General features: G+C 37.5%; 1 protein-coding gene across 4 annotated transcripts in view; it reads right to left on the bottom strand.

Annotated features, from left to right (window-relative positions):
- DNAH7 (dynein axonemal heavy chain 7) overlaps window positions 1-20,211 on the bottom strand; it is a 225,785-nt gene that overhangs the window by 110,147 nt on the left and 95,427 nt on the right. For all 4 annotated transcript variants that reach the window (XM_068544746.1, XM_068544747.1, XM_068544749.1 and 1 more), the window contains exons 30-35: window positions 17,724-17,873; window positions 8,979-9,161; window positions 8,442-8,618; window positions 5,531-5,662; window positions 3,981-4,205; window positions 1,191-1,388 (exon numbers count right to left, since the gene is read on the bottom strand). In XM_068544746.1, the coding sequence (XP_068400847.1) occupies window positions 1,191-1,388; window positions 3,981-4,205; window positions 5,531-5,662; window positions 8,442-8,618; window positions 8,979-9,161; window positions 17,724-17,873 (1,065 nt within the window). The remainder of the gene's footprint in view (window positions 1-1,190; window positions 1,389-3,980; window positions 4,206-5,530; window positions 5,663-8,441; window positions 8,619-8,978; window positions 9,162-17,723; window positions 17,874-20,211) is intronic.

Here is a 20,211-nt window from a genome sequence, read left to right as displayed (position 1 = left end):
AAACATCTTCCCTCCCCACTCTTGGATATTTCTTGACACATACAGCATTTAGTATGATAAAGGTGACATTTCAATCTGTTGGGAAAGAGATTATTCAATAAATAATACCAGGACAATTATTCCACTATATAACCAAATATATCCCAAAGGATTAAAGGATTGGATTAAAATATAAAATCAATAAAGAACTAGAAACAGGTACTGTCACAACTGGGAGAATGTGAATTGACTGGAAAACTGCAATGGGGGAGGGGCCACCGATAGCTCCTCCTCTCTCCTCCACCTGCCTTCCCTATCTTCTTCTTGCCCACGGTTGGGTAGCAGGCAGAACTGGAGGAAGAGAGGCAAAATTCCCACTTCACTGGTGTCACTGTGGTTCTCTTGGCTAATGCTATCTTGCCTGCTGTCATGGCAAGCTTCCAAATGTTTGCTCTCTGAGAAGACTAGATGTGCAGGTTCCTTACTTACTCCCAAGGGACATTCACATTGCACAGCTCCCTGACCTAAGGGGACTAATGGAGTTCCCTCACTGCTGTGGGCAGTCATATGGGATGGAGTCCCAGGAAGGCTCAAGTCCAGTTACCTTCCACACTGTCCAACTGACCCGGGGGAAACTTGCACTTACTTGCCATGCCAAAGGCTGGAGGTGCTACTCATTAATAGTTCCAGCCAGCTTTCTCCTTTCAGAAATCTGAAACTAGAGGCAAGAACTGGTCTTTGATCAGTATGACCCCCTAAACACAAGGGAACAAGGATTTATAACGCTGCTGAGATTTGGGGCATACCTGTTACAGCAGCTAGCATTTTCTTAACTAACACACAATAGGTGTGATTCCAGAAATCATTAAAGAAAATCAGTCTTATTACCAATTGTTTACATATTTGATAATTTAGAAAATTAAATATCAACCAAAACACCCTTTTTAAGGGAGATAAAATTCTTCATCCTGTATAAGCTATTTTCACTAAAATACCTTTAAAATGGACAATAATCTAGTGATATAAAGTAGCATAATATCTTTAATCAACTTTCAAAAATAAATAGGCAATTACTCAAAAATTCTCTGTGGCTCCAACACTGAAATACGTAAGTATTTAAAAAACATTGCCTACCAGTTCAGGTAGTTTAAAAAATAATTTTCTTAGGACTATCGTGCACATTTTATCAGGTAGATTTCTACAATACTTACAATAATGTAAACACTCTTTCCAGTTCCTGTTGGTCCTACAAATATTGAAGGCTTTTGATGGGTGGTCAACAATTCCATTAGTGCAGAGTATCGAACTGTGTCCAGAGTTGGTACAATGATTTCATTAAACATCACATCCTTAGGAATTGGAGGAGCTTCTGCCAACTTCTTTACCCATGGTTCCCATTTTCCTATTCCCTGTTCACAATAAATATCCAAATAGTGAATGTCATGTTGTAAAATACTTTTAGATGGCACTCCTGTGCCATTGCAGAAAAGATGAACAATCAAGACAACAATCCTTGATATTTATGCATTTGTTTTTATCCTTTAAAACTCTTCACTCTAATTTTTTTAAGTTACATTTTGTGTTAAATTAAGGAGAAATTGGGCTTTTATATGAATAAAAATGAAATGGCAATGTTGTGATACTTTTGATGTCCTGAAACCACTGATTATATCAACCCAAAGATCAGTTATTTTGGCCAATTGTTAGATTCTTTAATGGCATTGGGAAAACTGGTCTAATCAATGTGTTAAAGCGTAAAGAATTTTATTCAATACCTGTTCACACAGAAACTGTTCATATAGAAAAACTTTCTACATAGAACATCAGCTGCATATTGTTTGACTTTTATAATGGTACTTACAACATCAGCTTATTATTTCAAGCAAGATTTCTCTTTCTTTTTTAAAAACATTTTTATTGGGGTAGAGTTGATTTTGACTGTTGTGTTAGTTTCTGCTGTACAGTAAAGTGAATCAGTTATATATATACATATATCCACTCTTTCTCAGATTTTTTCCCCCCACATAGGTCATTACAGAGTATTGAGTAGAGTTTCCTGTGCTATACAGTAGGTCCTTATCAGTTATCTATTTTATTTATAGTAGTGTCTCTTTTTAATTGTAGTAAAAAACACCTAAAATTTACCTTCAACCATTTTTAAGTGTATAGCTCAGTAGTGTTAACTATATTCATGCTGGTGTTCAACAGATATCCAGAACAGACGAGATTTCTTAATATGAGATTATTACTATGAATTAACATTACACTGTATCTTTTCATCCAATTAGCTTATGAACTAAAATTTTAATTTGCTAAGGCAGTGTCTATAACAAAAATTTTCAAAAATATCACGTTAACTCTCTCTCCTTAGAAAAACACCACTGCCCTCTTCATTCTTGCAAAATCCAATTTAAGCTCCTGGCCTTTCGAAGCGTATTAGAATTTAGACCCATTCTTCCTTCACACCTTCTTCATGTTCCCTAAAACCCAGCCTCACTGATGGGCCTACCGGTTATAAAAATGCCCTGTGTCCCTGGACCTTGACATATAAGACTCTTCTGTCCTACAGTATACATGACACTCTTCTGAAGAGGTTAGGAACTCACAGAGGGCAGCACTGTGCTTTATTCATTTTTGTATCTTCTGGCAGTGCTGTGCACATAGTAGAGAATTTGAGGAGGCTGAATTTACATCAGTCTAAAAATAGTATTGCAAAGAAATTCCTAGAACTTTCTAAAACTGATGAAGAAATAATGCTCTTTCGATACTCTTGATAATCTTTTCTAACATGGATATTTTGCCACCTGTGGGGAAGGAAAAATTAAGAATCAGAAAACCTGGAACAGATAGTCATTTAGAGATTGTGTGATCCTGGGAAAAATCACAAAATATCTCTGAGCCTCAGTTCCCTCAATGGTAAAATTTGAAAAAGAATCCTACCTTTCCCATTTCACTGAGATGCTGGGAAACAAAACAGAAGTGATTGTGGAAAAGCTTAATAAACTGCAAAGTGCTCTGAAAATGTAGGGTATTGTTAGTCATTTGAAGTAAAATTAGCAAAGATATAAAGGTATCTTGTGGCTGGCAGGGTGAAGAGTCTCTTCTGAGGTGAGGTTGGCAATACATTGTCAAGAGCCATAAAAATTTAAAAAATGATACAGTAATTCCTTTTCAAGGAGCCTATCTTAAAGAAATAATCAGATATGTATGCAATGACTTGTGCACAAGAATATTCACAAAAGCATTAAAACTAAAACAACAGAAACACTTCAATGTCCAAGACTACGAAACGCAATGGATCATGGTCCATCCAAATGGTAGATTATAGGGAGGTTTTAGAAAAATAAGTTTATTAAAGAACTATCAGTGAGACAGAGAGTTGTTTTCTTTATTAAGGGAGGAAGGAGGATATACAACTACCCAGTGAGGATATGGTGTGATCCCAATCTCACTTAAATCTGCATATATTTAAATAATATGTATACCAAAACTTTGTCCTCATTTACAGTACTTACGGGAGCTGTTACACAAAAACAAACAAGTGAACAGACACCACCCAGGTTGCATTGTCCAATCTGTTTGGGAAGGGCTGAATTCCTAACCACCCAGCGGCAGTCCTGCTGGACCTCTTAGCCTGTGATGTGCTAACATGCACCATGAACCTCCCAGAGGTGTGTCCTTGAGCAGTACTCGCCTGCTGCTGGACTGGATGTCCTAATGTGTGATTTTTTTGCAATGAGTACAACTGGCCCAACAAGTATTATTATTTATCTCATTTTATCAATGAGAAAAACAAGGTTCAGGGAGATTAAAGAACTAGTCCAAGGCTATATGGCAGACCCAGGTGTGCCTGACTTCACAACCAGCGTGCCTTCCTCTACTCCATGCTGTCTCCTAAGGTAAACAGTGGTGACAAGGTGGCCACAGAGCCTTTATGTGCTGTGTGTCTCCAAGGAGACTCTGCCTGGTTGGCAGGTACAACTTTGCTTCAGAACTCTTACCTCAGTGACAAACTGATAATCATAAATTGTTCCTTTTTCAGGAAATGGAACAGTTAGTGTTTTTGAAGGTGTTTGCTCAGTACCACTCAGTAATTTAAACCTATTTCGAGTTATTTCTGAAATCGGGCCTTCCATTTGTTCTCGAAGAATCTTATTAAATTTCAACCGATCATCATCTTTACAAGAAGCACCAATGGACCAGATCAATGAAAACAGAAAAATGCCCTGAATTGGAGAGATGAGAAGATAAGAGTGCATTAAAGAATAGCTTTAATCTATTCTTGAAGCTTAAATCATATCAGCCAGATTAATATCTTTGAAAGGAAATGAATAAACTGATATATGGTAGTAGGTTATCTCAGGATTTTGTAATAATTAGTTTTTTTCTATCAAATTACATGTCTTATAAAATCTTACTATCAGAGAAGATAATACAATGCAAAGTATAAATTCTAGGCATAGTAAAACCTTAGAATGATTAGTCTGGTAAATCAGGTGATAATTTAAGTATATGGCTGAACTTTGATATTAAAAAGAACACTGAGATAACTTTTTATTAAAGTACAAAAGCATATTTTAATAAAGAATAATCAACCCACTATATATATTTATTAAATTTAAATTTTGATGCAGTGTTTTTTAAAAAGTAGAACAAATTCATATATTTTTATTTACCTGTTGTAATAATTACCTGAGCATTGATTGTATAATTAGAACTGCTAACCTGCAAGCTTTCTTACCAGACTTAGGCAGAGGGAACAGGGGAGACAAGAAGACACACCACTCAAATGAGAAAGCCTGTTTGATAGTTTTAAAATCAAATCCCCTTTTTAATGCCAGAGCTAAAACAGTCTTGACTATGCTCATAAAAGTTGTGAACTCTGGCTTTACACTATTCACCTACTCGTAGATTACTCACAGACTGTCTCTCTCTGGAAACTGTTTTAAATGAAACTAAAAATTTATTTCGTAAAATATATGCAAAAAAGTAACTGACTACATTAGAAGTGCTACCATTAGCCAATACGAAATTTTTTTATTAAAGAAGATTCAAGGTCTGTTGATAATTTTATTCCTATAGTTAAAACGTTTATAGATTATATATTTTCTTGCTTTCCTCGTTTCAAATATATACTCAATACACATATACATTTTAAATATTTATATCTCATGAAAAAGGGGGAAAATTAAGGAGAAAAAGCAATGAATTATAATTTGGAGGTTGAAGGGGAGGTGAATCCTGTTGTCAACGGTCATTGACATTTTGAGGATTGATCATCTTTGAGACTGGCCAAATGACCCAAGGTAATCAGTAGCAGATCTGTGGGAATCATTGGGCTCCACCCAAACTTCATGATCCAACAGAACTGCCAGTCAAGGAGCTTTCCTACCAGCACCTGGCATTTGGGACCTGACTTTTCCCTCACTGTTCAGCTACCACCCATTGTCCAGACTCCAGTTCCGGGAAAAATGAGGTTAATTAATTAGGAAGCGTTGGGGAAAGCAGTGGATGTCTTTCTATTGCAAGCCTCAAAGAGAAATGGGCCTACCTCAAGTAAAGAGTAAGTTTCTCGATCATTTCTCTCTCCTACTTTGACTTCATCAGCAAAGTCATTCATAAAACAGTCTATCAGATTCATTAGGGATCGGACTAGGTTTGTATCTGAAGTAGGAGATAATTCCTGAAAAATCAGAGGAAAAAAGTCCATGAAACAATTTAAATGAGGCACTAATTGACATAGTATCAACTAATTTTTATTGAATTCATTTAGTTCTAACAGCCATAGTATCTATGAAAAGGTACTATTATTATAATTCTAGTTTTATAGCAGGGGAAACTGAGGTACATATTAGTTCCCTAGAGTGAGGCAGCAATGGATGTCCCATCCAGGTGGCGTGTGCCCTTTAATCACTCTTATACTGATTCTCACATTTAAAAAACTCACAGTTACAAGTTTAATTTAATCACAAACATAGATTCTATGTTATACCAATTTCATAAACCAAAACACTAAAAAAAAAATCTTTCAGAGCAGGAAATTAATTTGCTTATCTAACATGTTCAATAAATAAAGCCCATTTTAGAATATCTTTATAAGCTACAGCAGTACTCAGAGTAAACTCATTCTTATGAAATACATTTTTAAGTCTTGAAGAGCATAAAATGTTTCTGGAGTGCTGTAAATACTGTGCACTTTCTTTCTCTGGGTCTCACCATGAGAATTTATAAAATAGATAATGTTACAGTTCCTATAACCATGCAGCATACAGCAAGTTCTCAATAAACATTTGTCTTCTTCCCTCCAAGCTCTCTTCCATCCTTTAGAGTTGTATTGCTTCATGGTTAACATGTAAGAATTAACTCTGAAATGGACTCTCTGAAGATTAGAAGCAGTTGACTTGGTATTTGGCCACTGTCCCAGTAGAAGCAGGCAGAAGTGACAACTGAGTGTCTGATTAAGGACAGGGACTAAGTGTTACTGCTGCAACCCTAAAATGCAAACAGTTGACTACTACAAATAAGACAGACACGTATTACTACTTAGTAAATAACAGGCATGCATGATTTTTTTAAAAATTTATTTTATTGAAGTATAGTTGATTCACAATGTTGTGTTAGTTTCTGGTGTACAGCAAAGTGATTTAGTTATACATATATATGATAGTTTGCATCTGCTAATCCCAAATTCCCAATCTATCCCTCTCCTACCCGCCTCAGCATACACAGATCTGTTCTCCACAGGCATTCATAATTTCTTCAAGAAAGGACAAAAGTGCATAAGTACATTTCAGGAAGTTTATATTAAAAGTGATTTTTTAAAATTCTCATTACAAGAACAAAATTCTATGTATGACAGATATTAACTAGACCTTCTGTGGTGATCATTTCACAAAATATACAAATCATTATATTGTACACCTGAAACTAATATACTGTATGCCAATTATACCTCAATTAAAAAAAACTATTTTCCTCTATTTGCTATTGAAAAGATCAGTTCCAGTTATATGGAAAATCCATTTATTTGTAATACCTACCTTCTGTGACAATGCCAGGAGAGAAAAAACCCTATAGCTTATTTTATCTCAATTGATGCATATTTAATTGATTTTGAAACATGATTACTTCATATGTATAACATCCTCCGTTACAGCCAAGTTTCCTGAAAGAGCAGCCTACACTCACCATCAAGTCAGTATCACCCACATTCCTAACCAACCGCCCTGAAGTACTCTTGCCTCTTCCCTCGAAGTGCTGGGGCCAGGGCTCCCTCATGATCTCTACTGCCAGATCCAAGGGACACATGCCAACCCTTTCCTTCCTTCACCTGACTCTCAGTAATTTCTGATAACACTGGCTACTTGCTACTCAAAACCTTCTCCCCGTTCCCTCTCTCTAAATTGCTGGTATACCCAGGATTCCAGCCTTTGCTCTTTTTTCTCTGGATTTGCCTTTAAGTAATCTTCATTACCGTGGTTTTAAATTCCACTTTCCAAATCCGAACACTGAGACAAATACCTGCCTCAAGCTTTTCTATTATATTTCCAACAGCAGGAGAAATCCCAACCCTGTTTCCCTATATTTGATCCAGAGCAAAGTCATCCTAAAGGACCTTTGGTCCACATCTCCCAAAGCAGAAATTAAGCATCTTTCCCTACAGTTCCCAGCTGGAGGGTGTTTAAGAGCCTCCCTGGAATTCCATCAACTCTCAGAGGCAGGAGACATCCATGCTTCCAGAAATTCACGCTGTCATTTCTCTCCCTTCTACCTTTCCCCCATCTCATCCCCAGGGTGTACTAAAAGAAAGAAAAATGGATTTGTTTGCTTTAGGACCCCTTTCAATTCTTCTACCACAGGCTGGCTTCCCTTTCCGAATCCCAGTTTTATTAGCTATCCATAGTAATCCCTAAACAATTAGATGCACTCATGCTAAATATGGCAGATTTCTCATTTAGTATGTCTAAAAAGCAGTAATATGTGTTTCTCCATGTGACCCACTATCCAGTTCTTTGGAAGTCATAAACGAGATTACTTTTTTCAATTGTCCTTTTTCTAATTATAAAATAATATATATTTATTCTAAAAGCTTTGGAAAATAAAGAAAAAATTCAAAATGAAAACTATTTTAAAAAACAACAGTCCATCAGAAATGAGAGAGAACTATTTATAGAATATTTTCACCCAGGTGTGATTAGGTGGGACTTTGAGTTTGTTTTTTAAGAGAGAAAAGATCCACACATTTTCTCAAACCACAAGATGCTTCATTTAAAATATTTTTTGGAGAATTATGTTAATTAAAAATTTTAAACTTTAATAAGAAAAGAGTTGTTAGTCAAACTAGTTAAGAATTATTTTAATATCTGGTAGTTGGCAATAAAAGTAGACATTAAAATGTATATATATGGCTAATTTGGATTTTCCATTTATTTTTTAAATATTAAAATTTTCATCCCTCTTACCTTTGTATGCTTTCTAATAAATTCGACAGAAACAGGAACCATTCTGTCAAATAAGCCTATTATAAATTCCTTCTGAATAATACTGATCACAGGAGGTAAAAGATTTATCCAAGACAACATCAGCGGTCTCCAGCCCAGCATATGAGGCTCCATGTAAATCATCCCACATCTGGAAACCTGGAAAAACAATCATTGTTTACCTCCAAGGAACTGCTTACAAAAGAAATATGACTTGATACATCTATTTCTTACAACCTTCAGAAAACTCTTGGGGAAAAAAATAGCATACTTTTAGATAATTTCCTGATCTAAATTTTTGTGTACGACTTTACCAAATGGTCCTAGGCAAAGAGGAAAATATGCCTGACACTTATATTTGTCAAGGTATGTCGACAGACACGGCTGCTCTTGGAGAATCACAGATGGCTGTTAAAATGAATTCTATAAACACTTTTCATCTAGAGTCAAAGCTACTAAGCAATAAACGCATTTATAACATTTCAAATTTATAAGCAGATGTGAAAACTGAGAACTTACAGTGGCAGGAGAAGCAACTTCTAAATCCATTGGTTCAAAAATAAGGTTCATTTGTGGTGACATTTGGATAATCTCCCCGCTCATCAGACATAGCTTTTTGTTGTCATCCAGCACAGTGTTCATATTCTCAATCCATACTGCATCTACTGGCCCATCAAAAACTAACCATTTCCTATCTGGCGTCTGGTTCATGCATACGGTGAATAAAGGACAAAAATGGTCATGGAAGGGGAAAAGTTCAATAACATTATTTTACAACTTTAAAATGTAACCCCTAAAACTAATTTCACCATCAATGTAAAGGCATCTTTGGAATAAAGTGTGCATACGTGTGTGAATATATATATATATTCACTAAATAAGCCAATATATGCCATGGATGAGACAAATATATACAACATCTTAAGATTCCACCTTTTCCAATGTTTCTAAACTCATATATAACATGTTTTAGAGAGTATCATAAGTAAAACAAACATGTAATTGCCAGGGAAAACAATTTTCACTCAGACTGACTCTATAGAGATTCTTTTTAGTGTTCATACAGATTAATTACTCTTGTGTGTTAAGTCAAATTTTTTGTTCCCTCCACTGAATGAATTAACACACATGTCCTTCTTGGGCTGAACTGCCTCATGGTGGTACAGGGCATTAATATCAATATAACCTTCACAGTCCCGCAATGAGAAACATGAAAAGATTTACATAGTGTCCGGAATACAGTAAATGTTCAACAAATATTAAAAAGTGGCGAGGTATTAGCCAGAGGGAGCAAAAACTGATTCTCTTTTCCAGATCCTTATGAAGCAGCCCTTCTGAGGACACAGATGATGCTTTGGTTCCCCTTCAGCAAATGTGAATTTGAGTTGAAGTAGGGAAGGATCTGAATGCACCTTAACACATTCTCAGTCCCTGTGACCAAAGGCATTAATCCACGAGACAGTGGGCCTGTCTGGGCTCAAGCCACCCGTACCCACACTCAGAAGCTAGCTCTGGCCACGCTCAGGAAGCACGGTAGAGCCTGTTATCTCGGAGATGACCTTCAGAGCAACTTTTCCTCCTGCTGTTGGGTTCCCAGGCCTGCTCATCTTCACTCTGAGAAACACTGCCCTGTAATGGTGAGTTGTTGGGCTGTGCAGTCCGAAAGACCTCACTTTTAATCTGATTCTACCACTTCCCAGCTGTGTGACTTTGGGACAGCTACTTAACTTCCTTGAGACTCAGTATTTACGGGATGTAGCTTCCTGGAAAATATAATATATACTATGTAGCTAAGTGTAAAATGGGAGATATCTCATGATTATTTCTTTATAAATAATGTAACAGCATACATTATCTGGAGACTTCACATGTTAATCTGGGCCAGAGGACATCCACTGTGACAAGAAAGGATCTGAGACATCAAAGGATCTGGGACATCAATGGTCCCAGACCTCTGCCCGCCCCACCTGTGTCTCCTGATTACCTTTATCCAGTAAAGCTGGACACTGGGCAAGATCTCTGGCCCCTGAGAGCCAATCCTTACATGATTCATTGCTCAAGGCCCTTCAGGCAATAAAAGCAGAGCTGCAATTTGATGTTTTTCTGTTATTACACTGACTCATGACTGGCTGGTCCTTAAGTAGGTAGAGAGCACCAAATTTAGGAGGTATGGTAGTCAGAATAAAGGAAACATTTATATAAAAAAAGACTTGAAACAAATGTCTGTAGCCTAGGCCCCTTTTCCTGTAAGACTAGCCTTAGCAAGCTGTCTCCGTGTAATCACAGACCACGGAGAGCCTGCTAACATACGACAACCAAGTTAACATTTATTGGTCTGTGGACTCTTTTTTGTAACACTGGGAAGCAGCCACTCAGTAGGATAAGCCAGGAGTAGGTAAGTTCCCACTCCCCTTCCCAGCAGCCAGCAGCCGGCACACCCTTCACCTCTTCTGCTTTCCACAGGCAGCCGATTCTCTTCCTAACACACTAAAGGGTAAGTGTTGGAATTTGTAAGACATCGTTTTATAAAGGTCTGCAATTTCCTCTCTAAGCACTGGAGTCTATCTAACAATTAGTGGGTGTGACACTGACAGCTAGCTGAGCAGCAGGGCACAGGAAGAACGTTATTGAAGGATTGAAAGGATCATGTTATTCAGATGCTCTCCTTCCTGGGTCACTTAGCCTGGAAAAAGAAGATCAGAAATACTCTCCCCAGTCTTCTTTTCTTCTGCCCTCTCTTCTGTGCATACTGAGGAGAAGATGCCTGCCCTCATGGTCTCTGGTTTCTCTGCAGGCACTAACAGTGCTCTTCACAGAAACACTGCCAGACTATTCAGTAATGTGTTTTATTTATTTATATATTTTTTAACATCTTTATCGGAGTATAATTGCTTTACAATGTTGTGTTAGTTGCTGCTGTATAACAAAGTGAATCAGCTATACATATACATATATCCCCATATCTACTTCCTCTTGCGTCTCCCTCCCACCTTCCCTATCCCACCGATCTAGATGGTCACAAAGCACTGAGCTGATCTCCCTGTGCTATGCGGCTGCTCCCCACTAGCTATTTTACATTTGGTAGTGTATACATGTCAATGCCACTCTCTCACTTCGTCCCATCTTACCCTTCCCCCTCCCCGTGTCCTCAAGTCCATTCTCTATGTCTGTGTCTTTATTCCTGTCTTGTCCCTAGGTTCTTCAGAACTTTTTTTTTTTTTTAGATTCCATATATATGTGTTAGCATACGGTATTTGTTTTTCTCTTTCTGACATACTTCACTCTGTATGACAGTCTCTAGGTCCATCCACCTCACTACAGATAACACAATTACGTTGCTTTTTATGGCTGAGTAATATTCCACTGTATATATGTGCCACATCCTCTTTATCCATTCATCTGTCGATGGGCATTTAGGTTGCTTCCATGACCTGGCTATTGTAAATAGTACTGCAACGAACACTGGGGTGCATGTGTCTTTTTGAATTATGGTTTTCTCTGGGTATATGCCCAGTAGTGGGATTGCTGGATCATATGGTAATTCTATTTTTAGTTTTTTAAGGAACCTCCATACTGTTCTCCATAGTGGCTGTATCAATTTACATGCCCACCAACAGTGCAAGAGGGTTCCCTTTTTTCCACAACCTCTCCAGCATTTTTTTTGTAGATTTTCTGATGATGCGCATTCTAACTGGTGTGAGGTGATACCTCATTGTACTTTTGATTTGCATTTCTCTAATAATTAGTGATGTTGAGCAGCTTTTCATGTGCTTCTTGGCCATCTGTATGTCTTCTTTGGAGAAATGTCTATTTAGGTCTTCTGCCCATTTTTGGATTGGGTTATTTGTTTTTTTAATATTGAGTTGCATGAGCTGTTTCTATATTTTGGAAATTAATCCTTTGTCCGTTGATTCATTTGCAAATATTTTCTCCCATTCTGAAGGTTGTCTTTTCGTCTTGTTTATGGTTTCCTTTGCTATGCAAAAGCTTTGAAGTTTCATTAGGTCCCACTTGTTTATTTTTGTTTTTATTTCCATTACTCTAGGGGGTGGATCAAAAAAGATCTTGCTGTGATTTATGTCAAAGAGTGTTCTTCCTATGTTTTCCTCTAAGAGTTTTATAGTGTCCGGTCTTACATTTAGGTCTCTAATCCATTTTGAGTTTATTTTTGTGAATGGTGTTAGGGAGTGTTCTAATTTCATTTTTTTACGTGTAGCTGTCAAGTTTTCCCAGCACCACTTATTGAAGAGACTGTCTTTTCTCCATTGTATATTCTTGCCTCCATTGTCAAAGATAAGGTGCCCATATGTGCGTGGGTTTATCTCTGGGCTTTCTATCCTGTTCCATTGATCTAAGTTTCTGCTTTTGTGCCAGTACCATACTGTCTCGATTACTGTAGCTTTGTAGTATAGTCTGAAGTGAGGGAGCCTGATTCCTCCACCTCCGTTCTTCTTTCTCAAGATTGCTTTGGCTATTCGGGGTCTTTTGTGTTTCCAGACAAATTGTGCAATTTTTTGTTCTAGTTCTGTGAAAAATGCCATTGGTAGTTTGATAGGGATTGCATTGAATCTGTAGATTGCTTTGGGTAGTACAGTCATTTTCACAATGTTGATTCTTCCAATCCAAGAACATGGTACATCTCTCCATCTGTAACATCTTTAATTTCTTTCATCAGTGTCTTATAGTTTTCTGCATACAGGTCTTTTGTCTCCTTAGGTAGGTTTATTCCTAGGTATTTCATTCTTTTTGTTGAAATGGTAAACGGGAGTGTTTCCTTAATTTCTCTTTCAGATTGTTCATTATTAGTGTATAGGAATGCAAGAGATTTCTGTGCATTAATTCTGTATTCTGATACTTTACCAAATTCATTGATTAGCTCTAGTAGTTTTCTGGTAGCATCTTTAGGATCCTCTTTGTATAGTATCATGTCAACTGCAAACAGTGACATTATTACTTTTTCTTTTCTGATTTGGATTCCTTTCTTTTCTCTTTCTTCTCTAATTGCTGTGGCTAAAACTTCCAAAAGTATGTTGAATAATAGTGGTGAGAGTGGGCGACCTTGTCTTATTCCTGATCTTAGTGGAAATGGTTTCAGTTTTGCACCATTGAGGACGTTGTTGTCTGTGGGTTTGTCATATCTGGCCTTTATTATGTTGAGGTAAGTTCCCTCTATGCCTACTTTCTGGAGAGTTTTTATCATAAATGGGTGTTGAATTTTGTCGAAAGCTTTTTCTTCATCTATTGAGATGATCATATGGTTTTTCTCCTTCAGTTTGTTAATATGGATTATCACATTGATTGATTTGGGTATATTGAAGAATCCTTGCATTCCTGGGATAAACCCCACTTGATCATGGTGCATGATCCTTTTAATGTGCTGCTGGATTCTGGTTGCTAGTATTTTGTTGAGGATTTTTGCATCTATGTTCATCAGTGATACTGGCCTGTAGTTTTCTTTTGTTGTGACATTTTTTCTGGTTTTGGTATCAGGGTGATGGTGGCCTGGTAGAATGAGTTTGGAAGTGTTCTTCCCTCTGCTATATTTTGAAAGAGTTTGAGAAGGATGGGTGTTAGCTCTTCTCTACATGTTTGATAGAATTCACCTGTGAAGCCATCTGATCCTGGGCTTTTATTTGCTGGAAGATTTTTAATCACAGTTTCAATTTCAGTGCTTGTGATTGGTCTGTTTATATTTTCTATTTCTTCCTGGTTCAGTCTCAGAAGGTTGTGCTTTTCTAAGAATTTGTCCATTTCTTCCAGGTTGTCCATTTTATTGGCATGTAGTTGCTTGTAGTAATCTCTCATGATCCTTTGTATTTCTGCAGTGTCAGTTGTTACTTCTGCTTTTTCATTTCTAAGTCTGTTGATTTGAGTCTTCTCCCTTTTTTTCTTGATGACTCTGGATAATAATGGTTTATCAATTTTGTTTATCTTTTCAAAGAACCAGCTTTTAGTTTTATTGATCTTTGCTATCGTTTCCTTCATTTCTTTTTCATTTATTTCAGATCTGATCTTTATGATTCCTTTCCTTCTGCTAACTTTGGGGTGTTTTTGTTCTTCTTTCTCTAATTGCTTTACGTGTAAGGTTAGGTTGTTTATTTGAGATGTTTCTTATTTCTTGAGGTAGGATTCTAGTGCTATAAACTTCCCTTTTAGACCTGCTTTTGCTGCATCCCATAGGTTTTGGGTCGTTGTGTCTTCACTGTCATTTGTTTCTAGGTATATTTTGATTTCCTCTTTGATTTCTTCAGTGATATCTTGGTTATTTAGTAGTGTATTGTTTAGCCTCCATATGTTTGTATTTTTTACAGACTTTTTCCTGTAATTGATATCTAGTCTTATACCATTATGGTCAGAGAAGATACTTGATATGACTTCAATTTTCTTAAATTTACCAAGGCTTGATTTGTGACCCAAGATATGATCTCTCCTGGAGAATGTTCGATGAGCACTTGAGAAGAAAGTGTATTCTGTTGTCTTTGGATGGAATGTCCTGTAAATGTCAATTAAGTCCACCTTCTTTAATGTATCATTTAAAGCTTGTATTTCCTTATTTATTTTCATTTTGGATGATCTGTCCATTGGTGAAAGTGGGGTGTTAAAGTCCCCTACTATGATTGTGTTACTGTCAATTTCCCCTTTTATGGATGTTAGCATTTGCCTTATGCATTGAGGTGCTCCTATGTTGGGTGCATAAATATTTACAATTGTTATAGCTTCTTCTTGGATTGATCCCTTGATCATTATGTAGTGTCCTTCTTTGTCTCTTGTAATAGTCTTTCTTTTAAAGACTATTTTCTCTGATATGAGAATTGCTACTCCAACTTTCGATTTCCATTTGCATGGAATATCTTTCTCCATCCCCTCACTTTTGGTCTGTATGTGTCCCTAGGTCTGAAGTGGGTCTCTTGTAGACAGCATATATATGGGTCTTGTTTTTGTATCCATTCAGCCAGTCTATGTCTTTTGGTTGGAGCATTTAATCCATTTACACTTAAGGTAGTTATTGACATGTATGTTCCTATTACCATTTTCTTAATTGTTTTGGGTTTGTTATTGTAGGTCTCTTCCTTCTCTTGTGTTTCCTGCCTAGAGAAGTTCCTTTACCATTTGTTGTAAAGCTGGTTTGGTGGTGTTGAATTCTCTTAGCTTTTGCTTGTCTGTAAATCTGAATGAGATCCTTGCTGGGTAGAGTAACCTTGGTTGTAGGTTTTTCCCTTTCATCACTTTAAGTATGTCCTGCCACACCCTTCTGGCTTGCAGAGTTTCTGCTGAAAGATCAGCTGTTAACCTTATGGGGATTCCCTTGTATGTTATTTGTTGCTTTTCCCTTGCTGCCTTAAAAATATTTTCTTTGTATTTAATTTTTGATACTTTCATTAATCTGTGTCTTGGCATGTTTCTCCTTGGATTTATCCTGTATGGGACTCTTTACACTTCCTGGACTTGATTGACTATTTCCTTTCCCATGTTATGGAACTTTTCAACTATAATCTCTTCAAATATTTTCTCAGTCCCTTTCTTTTTCTCTTCTTCTTCTGGGACCCTTATAACTCGAATGTTGGTGCGTTTAATGTTGTCCCAGAGGTCACTGAGACTGTCCTCAATTCTTTTCATTCTTTTTTCTTTATTCTGCTCTGCAGTAGTTATTTCCACTATTTTATCTTTCAGGTCACTTATCCGTTCTTCTGCCTCAGTTATTCTGCTATTGATTCCTTTTAGAGAATTTTTCATTTCATTTATTGTGTTGTTTATCATTGTTTGTTTGCTCTTTAGTTCTTCTAGGTCCTTGTTAAACGTTTCTTGTATTTTCTCTATTCTCTTTCCAAGATTTTGGATCATCTTTACTATCATGACTCTGAACTCTTTTTCAGATAGACTGCCTATTTCCTCTTCATTTGTTTGGTCTGGTGGGTTTTTACCTTGCTCCTTCACCTGCTGTGTTTCTCTGTCTTCTCATTTTGCTTAACTTATTGTGTGTGGGGTCTCCTTTTCGCAGGCTGCAGGTTCGTAGTTCCCACTGTTTTTGGTGTCGGCCCCCAGTGGGTAAGGCTGTTTCAGTGGGTTGTGTAGGCTTCCTGGTGGAGGGGACTGGTGCTTGTGTTCTGGTGGATGAGGCTGGATCTTGTCTTTCTGGTGGGCAGGAGCATGTCCAGTGGTGTGTTTTGGGGTGTCTGTGACCTTATTATGGTTTTAGGCAGCCTCTCTGCTAATGGGTGGGGTTGTGTTCCTGTCTTGCTAGTTGTTTGGCATGGGGTGCCCAGCACTGTAGCTTGCTGGTCGTTGAGTGGAGCTGGGTCTTAGTGTTGAGATGGAGATCTCTGGAAGGGCTTTCGCCACTTGATATTACATGGAGCCTGGAGGTCTCTGGTGGACCAATACCCTGAATTTGGCTCTCCCACCTCAGAGGCTCAGGCCTGACACCTGGCCGGAGCACCAAGACCCTGTCAGCCACATGGTTCAGAAGAAAAGGGAGAAAAAAACAAAAAGAAAGAAAGAAAAATATATAAAATAAAATAAAGTTACTAAGATAAAAATTTTTTTTAAATATTAAAAATAAAGTAATAAAAAAAAGAAAGAAAGAAAGAAGAGAGCAACCAAACCAAAAAACAAATCCACCAATGATAACAAGCGTTAAAAACTATACTTAAAAATAAAAAACAAAAAACGGACAGACAGAACCCTAGGACAAATGGTAAAAGCAAATCATACGCCTGGCACAGTATTAGATGCTCAAGATACAGGAGTGAACAAGAGAGATGATGTACTTTGGCCTCCTGAAGTTTATATCCAGTTGTATTTATACCAAGCAGGGCATAGCATTTCCTTGTCTCAGTTCTCTCACCTGTGGAGGGAGAAGAGACAAGGCACCACTCCCCACCCACTGCGCTCAGGGGAAAGCGCTCCGCCTCCTCGGCCTCGCGAGGGCCTCGCCCCGGCACGTGTAGGGCGAGGGTGGCGTACCTAGGGCCCAGAGGCTTGTCTCCTTGCGGCATCTGGGAGGTAAAGGGGGCCACTTTACCTCCCAGCGGGAAACTCAGCGCCCCCGCCCGCAGCCGAGGAACCGGCAGTTTAAAGGCCATGGGCACACGGAGGCGAAGGACGCGGGGGCTTAGCTCAGACGCTGGCTGGGGCGGCGGCCGGCGCCTCAAGGATCCCAGTAATGTGTTTTAAATAAGTACCTTGAGCTACAAATACAAATGTTTACTTGAAACAACTGAAAAAATCATAACTCTCATAGCATTGAAAAGTGTTAGCACTTACCGATGAAGCAGCAAATGCTCTGAAACTGACAGCGAGGATCCCGTCGGACCACTCATGGGACACTAAATCAAACTGTCCATACAGCTGACCCATGGTGACAGACTTAGGATTTAAAACAGTAATCTGAACCTTGTTTTCTTCCATTAACCCCTTAATAGAAAAAAAAAGATTTATTTATTTAAAGGAATAAATAATACTGTTTTATTTATTTAAAAGAATAATACTCCAACTAATACTGTCATTGTTCATGGAAAACATGATTGGGCATGTAGAAAATCCTAAAGACTCTACACAAAAACTACCAGAAGTAAAGAGTTCATTTAACAAGTCTGCAGCAAAGTCATTATACAAAAATTGATTGTATTTTCTATAATGCCAATGAACTGAAAAATAAAATTTAAAAATACCATTTACAATAGGATTTAAGAGCTCATAGGATACTTAGGAATAAAGTAGCAAATGTTGGTCAAAAGCATATAATATTTACTATTGATAGGTCAACAGGTTACATGTTCTTTTCTGTTTTTCTTTACAAACCTTAAAAATGTTAACACCATTCTAAGCTCACTGGCATTACAAAAACAGGCTTTGGGCTGAAGTTGGCCCACGGGCTGTAACTGGTTGATTCTTACTACAAAACATTCTCTGAGATAAAATTAAATGATTTAAATATAGGCAAACATGAACCATTCTCAAGTTGTGAAAAAATTAATATTGCTAAGCTGATAGTTTCCACCAGAACCTTGAAAGCTGGTATATGGAATTAATGAGAGATGTTAATACCCTTGGGGCATAGGTTTTTTTAAGTTTTTAATTAATAGACTTCATTTTTTTAGAGTAGCTTTGGGTTTACAGAAAAACTGAACAGAAAATATACAGAGATTCACATATATTCCCTCCATCTTCCCGCCCCCCCCCCCCCACACACAGTTTCCCCTACTATTAAAGGCTTGCATTGGTGTGGTACATTGTTATGATTCCTCAATTCCTCAGTTCCTCCACTGATATGGATTCATTATTATTAACTAAAGCCCATGGTTTACATTAAGGTTTACTCTTTGTATTGGCCACTTCTATGGATTTTGCCAAATACATAATGTCATGTATCCCCCATTACAATATATACAGAATAGTTCCCCTGCCCTAAACAATCGCCTGTGCTCTACTTATTCACAATCATTTCTTTTTTATATAACACAAGTTCAACTTATAACAAGTTCGACTCTTCCCCACACTGCTTTCTGCCCGCCACCACTGGAGCTCGGGACATGAAGTACCAAACTGAAGAAAACATGTGGGAATAATAATGTGAAGCAGTTAAAAAAAAAAAAAAGCTCAAGGTCTTTGTTTTCTTCTCTGTGCCCAGGAAGGGAATAACGATGTGCCATCCTTAATTCAGAAGCATGGGAAAGTTCTATGATCTTAGTCAGAACAAAGTTGCTGCCATTAAAGCAAGGTGTTTGCCCCAAATGCAACAAAGCTAGTGCGCAGCTACAGCTTGCAAGCAGTGGCTATGGAGCCTTACCCCTTTTACGTTACCACAATGTCACTCTTAGAATTTCCTGATAGTGAATCACTTTCGGGCTTTATATTGGACCAGAATACATGCTCATACCTTCATCTTCTTTAATCTTTGAGTGGCACCACATTTGGCTCTTTTAGAGACTTATTGTTTATAGCAAAAAATTAGTCCCTATAAAACAACAAAATAGGAAAAAATGCAAACAAAAACTGAGGAAAGGAAGGCAGGAAGGATAAAGGGAGAGGAAGGGAGGATAAGAAAGGAAACAGCCTGAAAGGACAAAACCATAAAGGAACAGGTGACAGAAATAAGTACATATCAGTTTGTTTGATAATAAATACAATCCAGTTAAAATTCCCCTATGAGAAGATAAAGGCCAAACTGGAGAAAATAAAAGTTAAAACTAATTACTCTCCATAAAAAGGTAAATCACAGTGACAGCCAGAGTTACAATTAAAGACATGGGCAAATATATATGCAAGGAGAAAGCAGGGGTCGCAATACTGAAATTAGACACAGGGGATCCAAGGCAAACAATACAAGTACAGAATTTTATACTAGCTGAAGGGAGGCTCCACAATGAAGATGTAATGATCACAAATCCCATTTGGCTACAAATACTGAAATATATGAAGCAAGAACTATTTGAAATACAAAGGTAAGTAGACAGAAATGCAATATTAGTTGGAGAATTTAAAACAGCCTCACTCCTTTAGCCTGTCAAAGTAGACCAAACTGAGATGTGTAGGACAGGAATTTTGAATGATATAATCATCATTATTTACTACACTTACATATGCATGTATTATATAATGCATGCACGTGCGCGCGCGCGCGCACACACACACACACACACACACAAACTTCAGTTCAGTACCTCTAGCAGCCACTAACAAGTCTGCATTACAAATCTAAACAAGAAAATAAAAAATCCTCTCCTAAGAAAGTATAGAAAAGAAAACTGTC

The sequence above is a fragment of the Eschrichtius robustus genome, chromosome 5, assembly GCF_028021215.1.
Source record: "Eschrichtius robustus isolate mEscRob2 chromosome 5, mEscRob2.pri, whole genome shotgun sequence".
NCBI classification, from domain to species: Eukaryota; Metazoa; Chordata; class Mammalia; order Artiodactyla; family Eschrichtiidae; genus Eschrichtius; species Eschrichtius robustus.
This window is presented reverse-complemented; position numbering and strand designations above follow the sequence as displayed.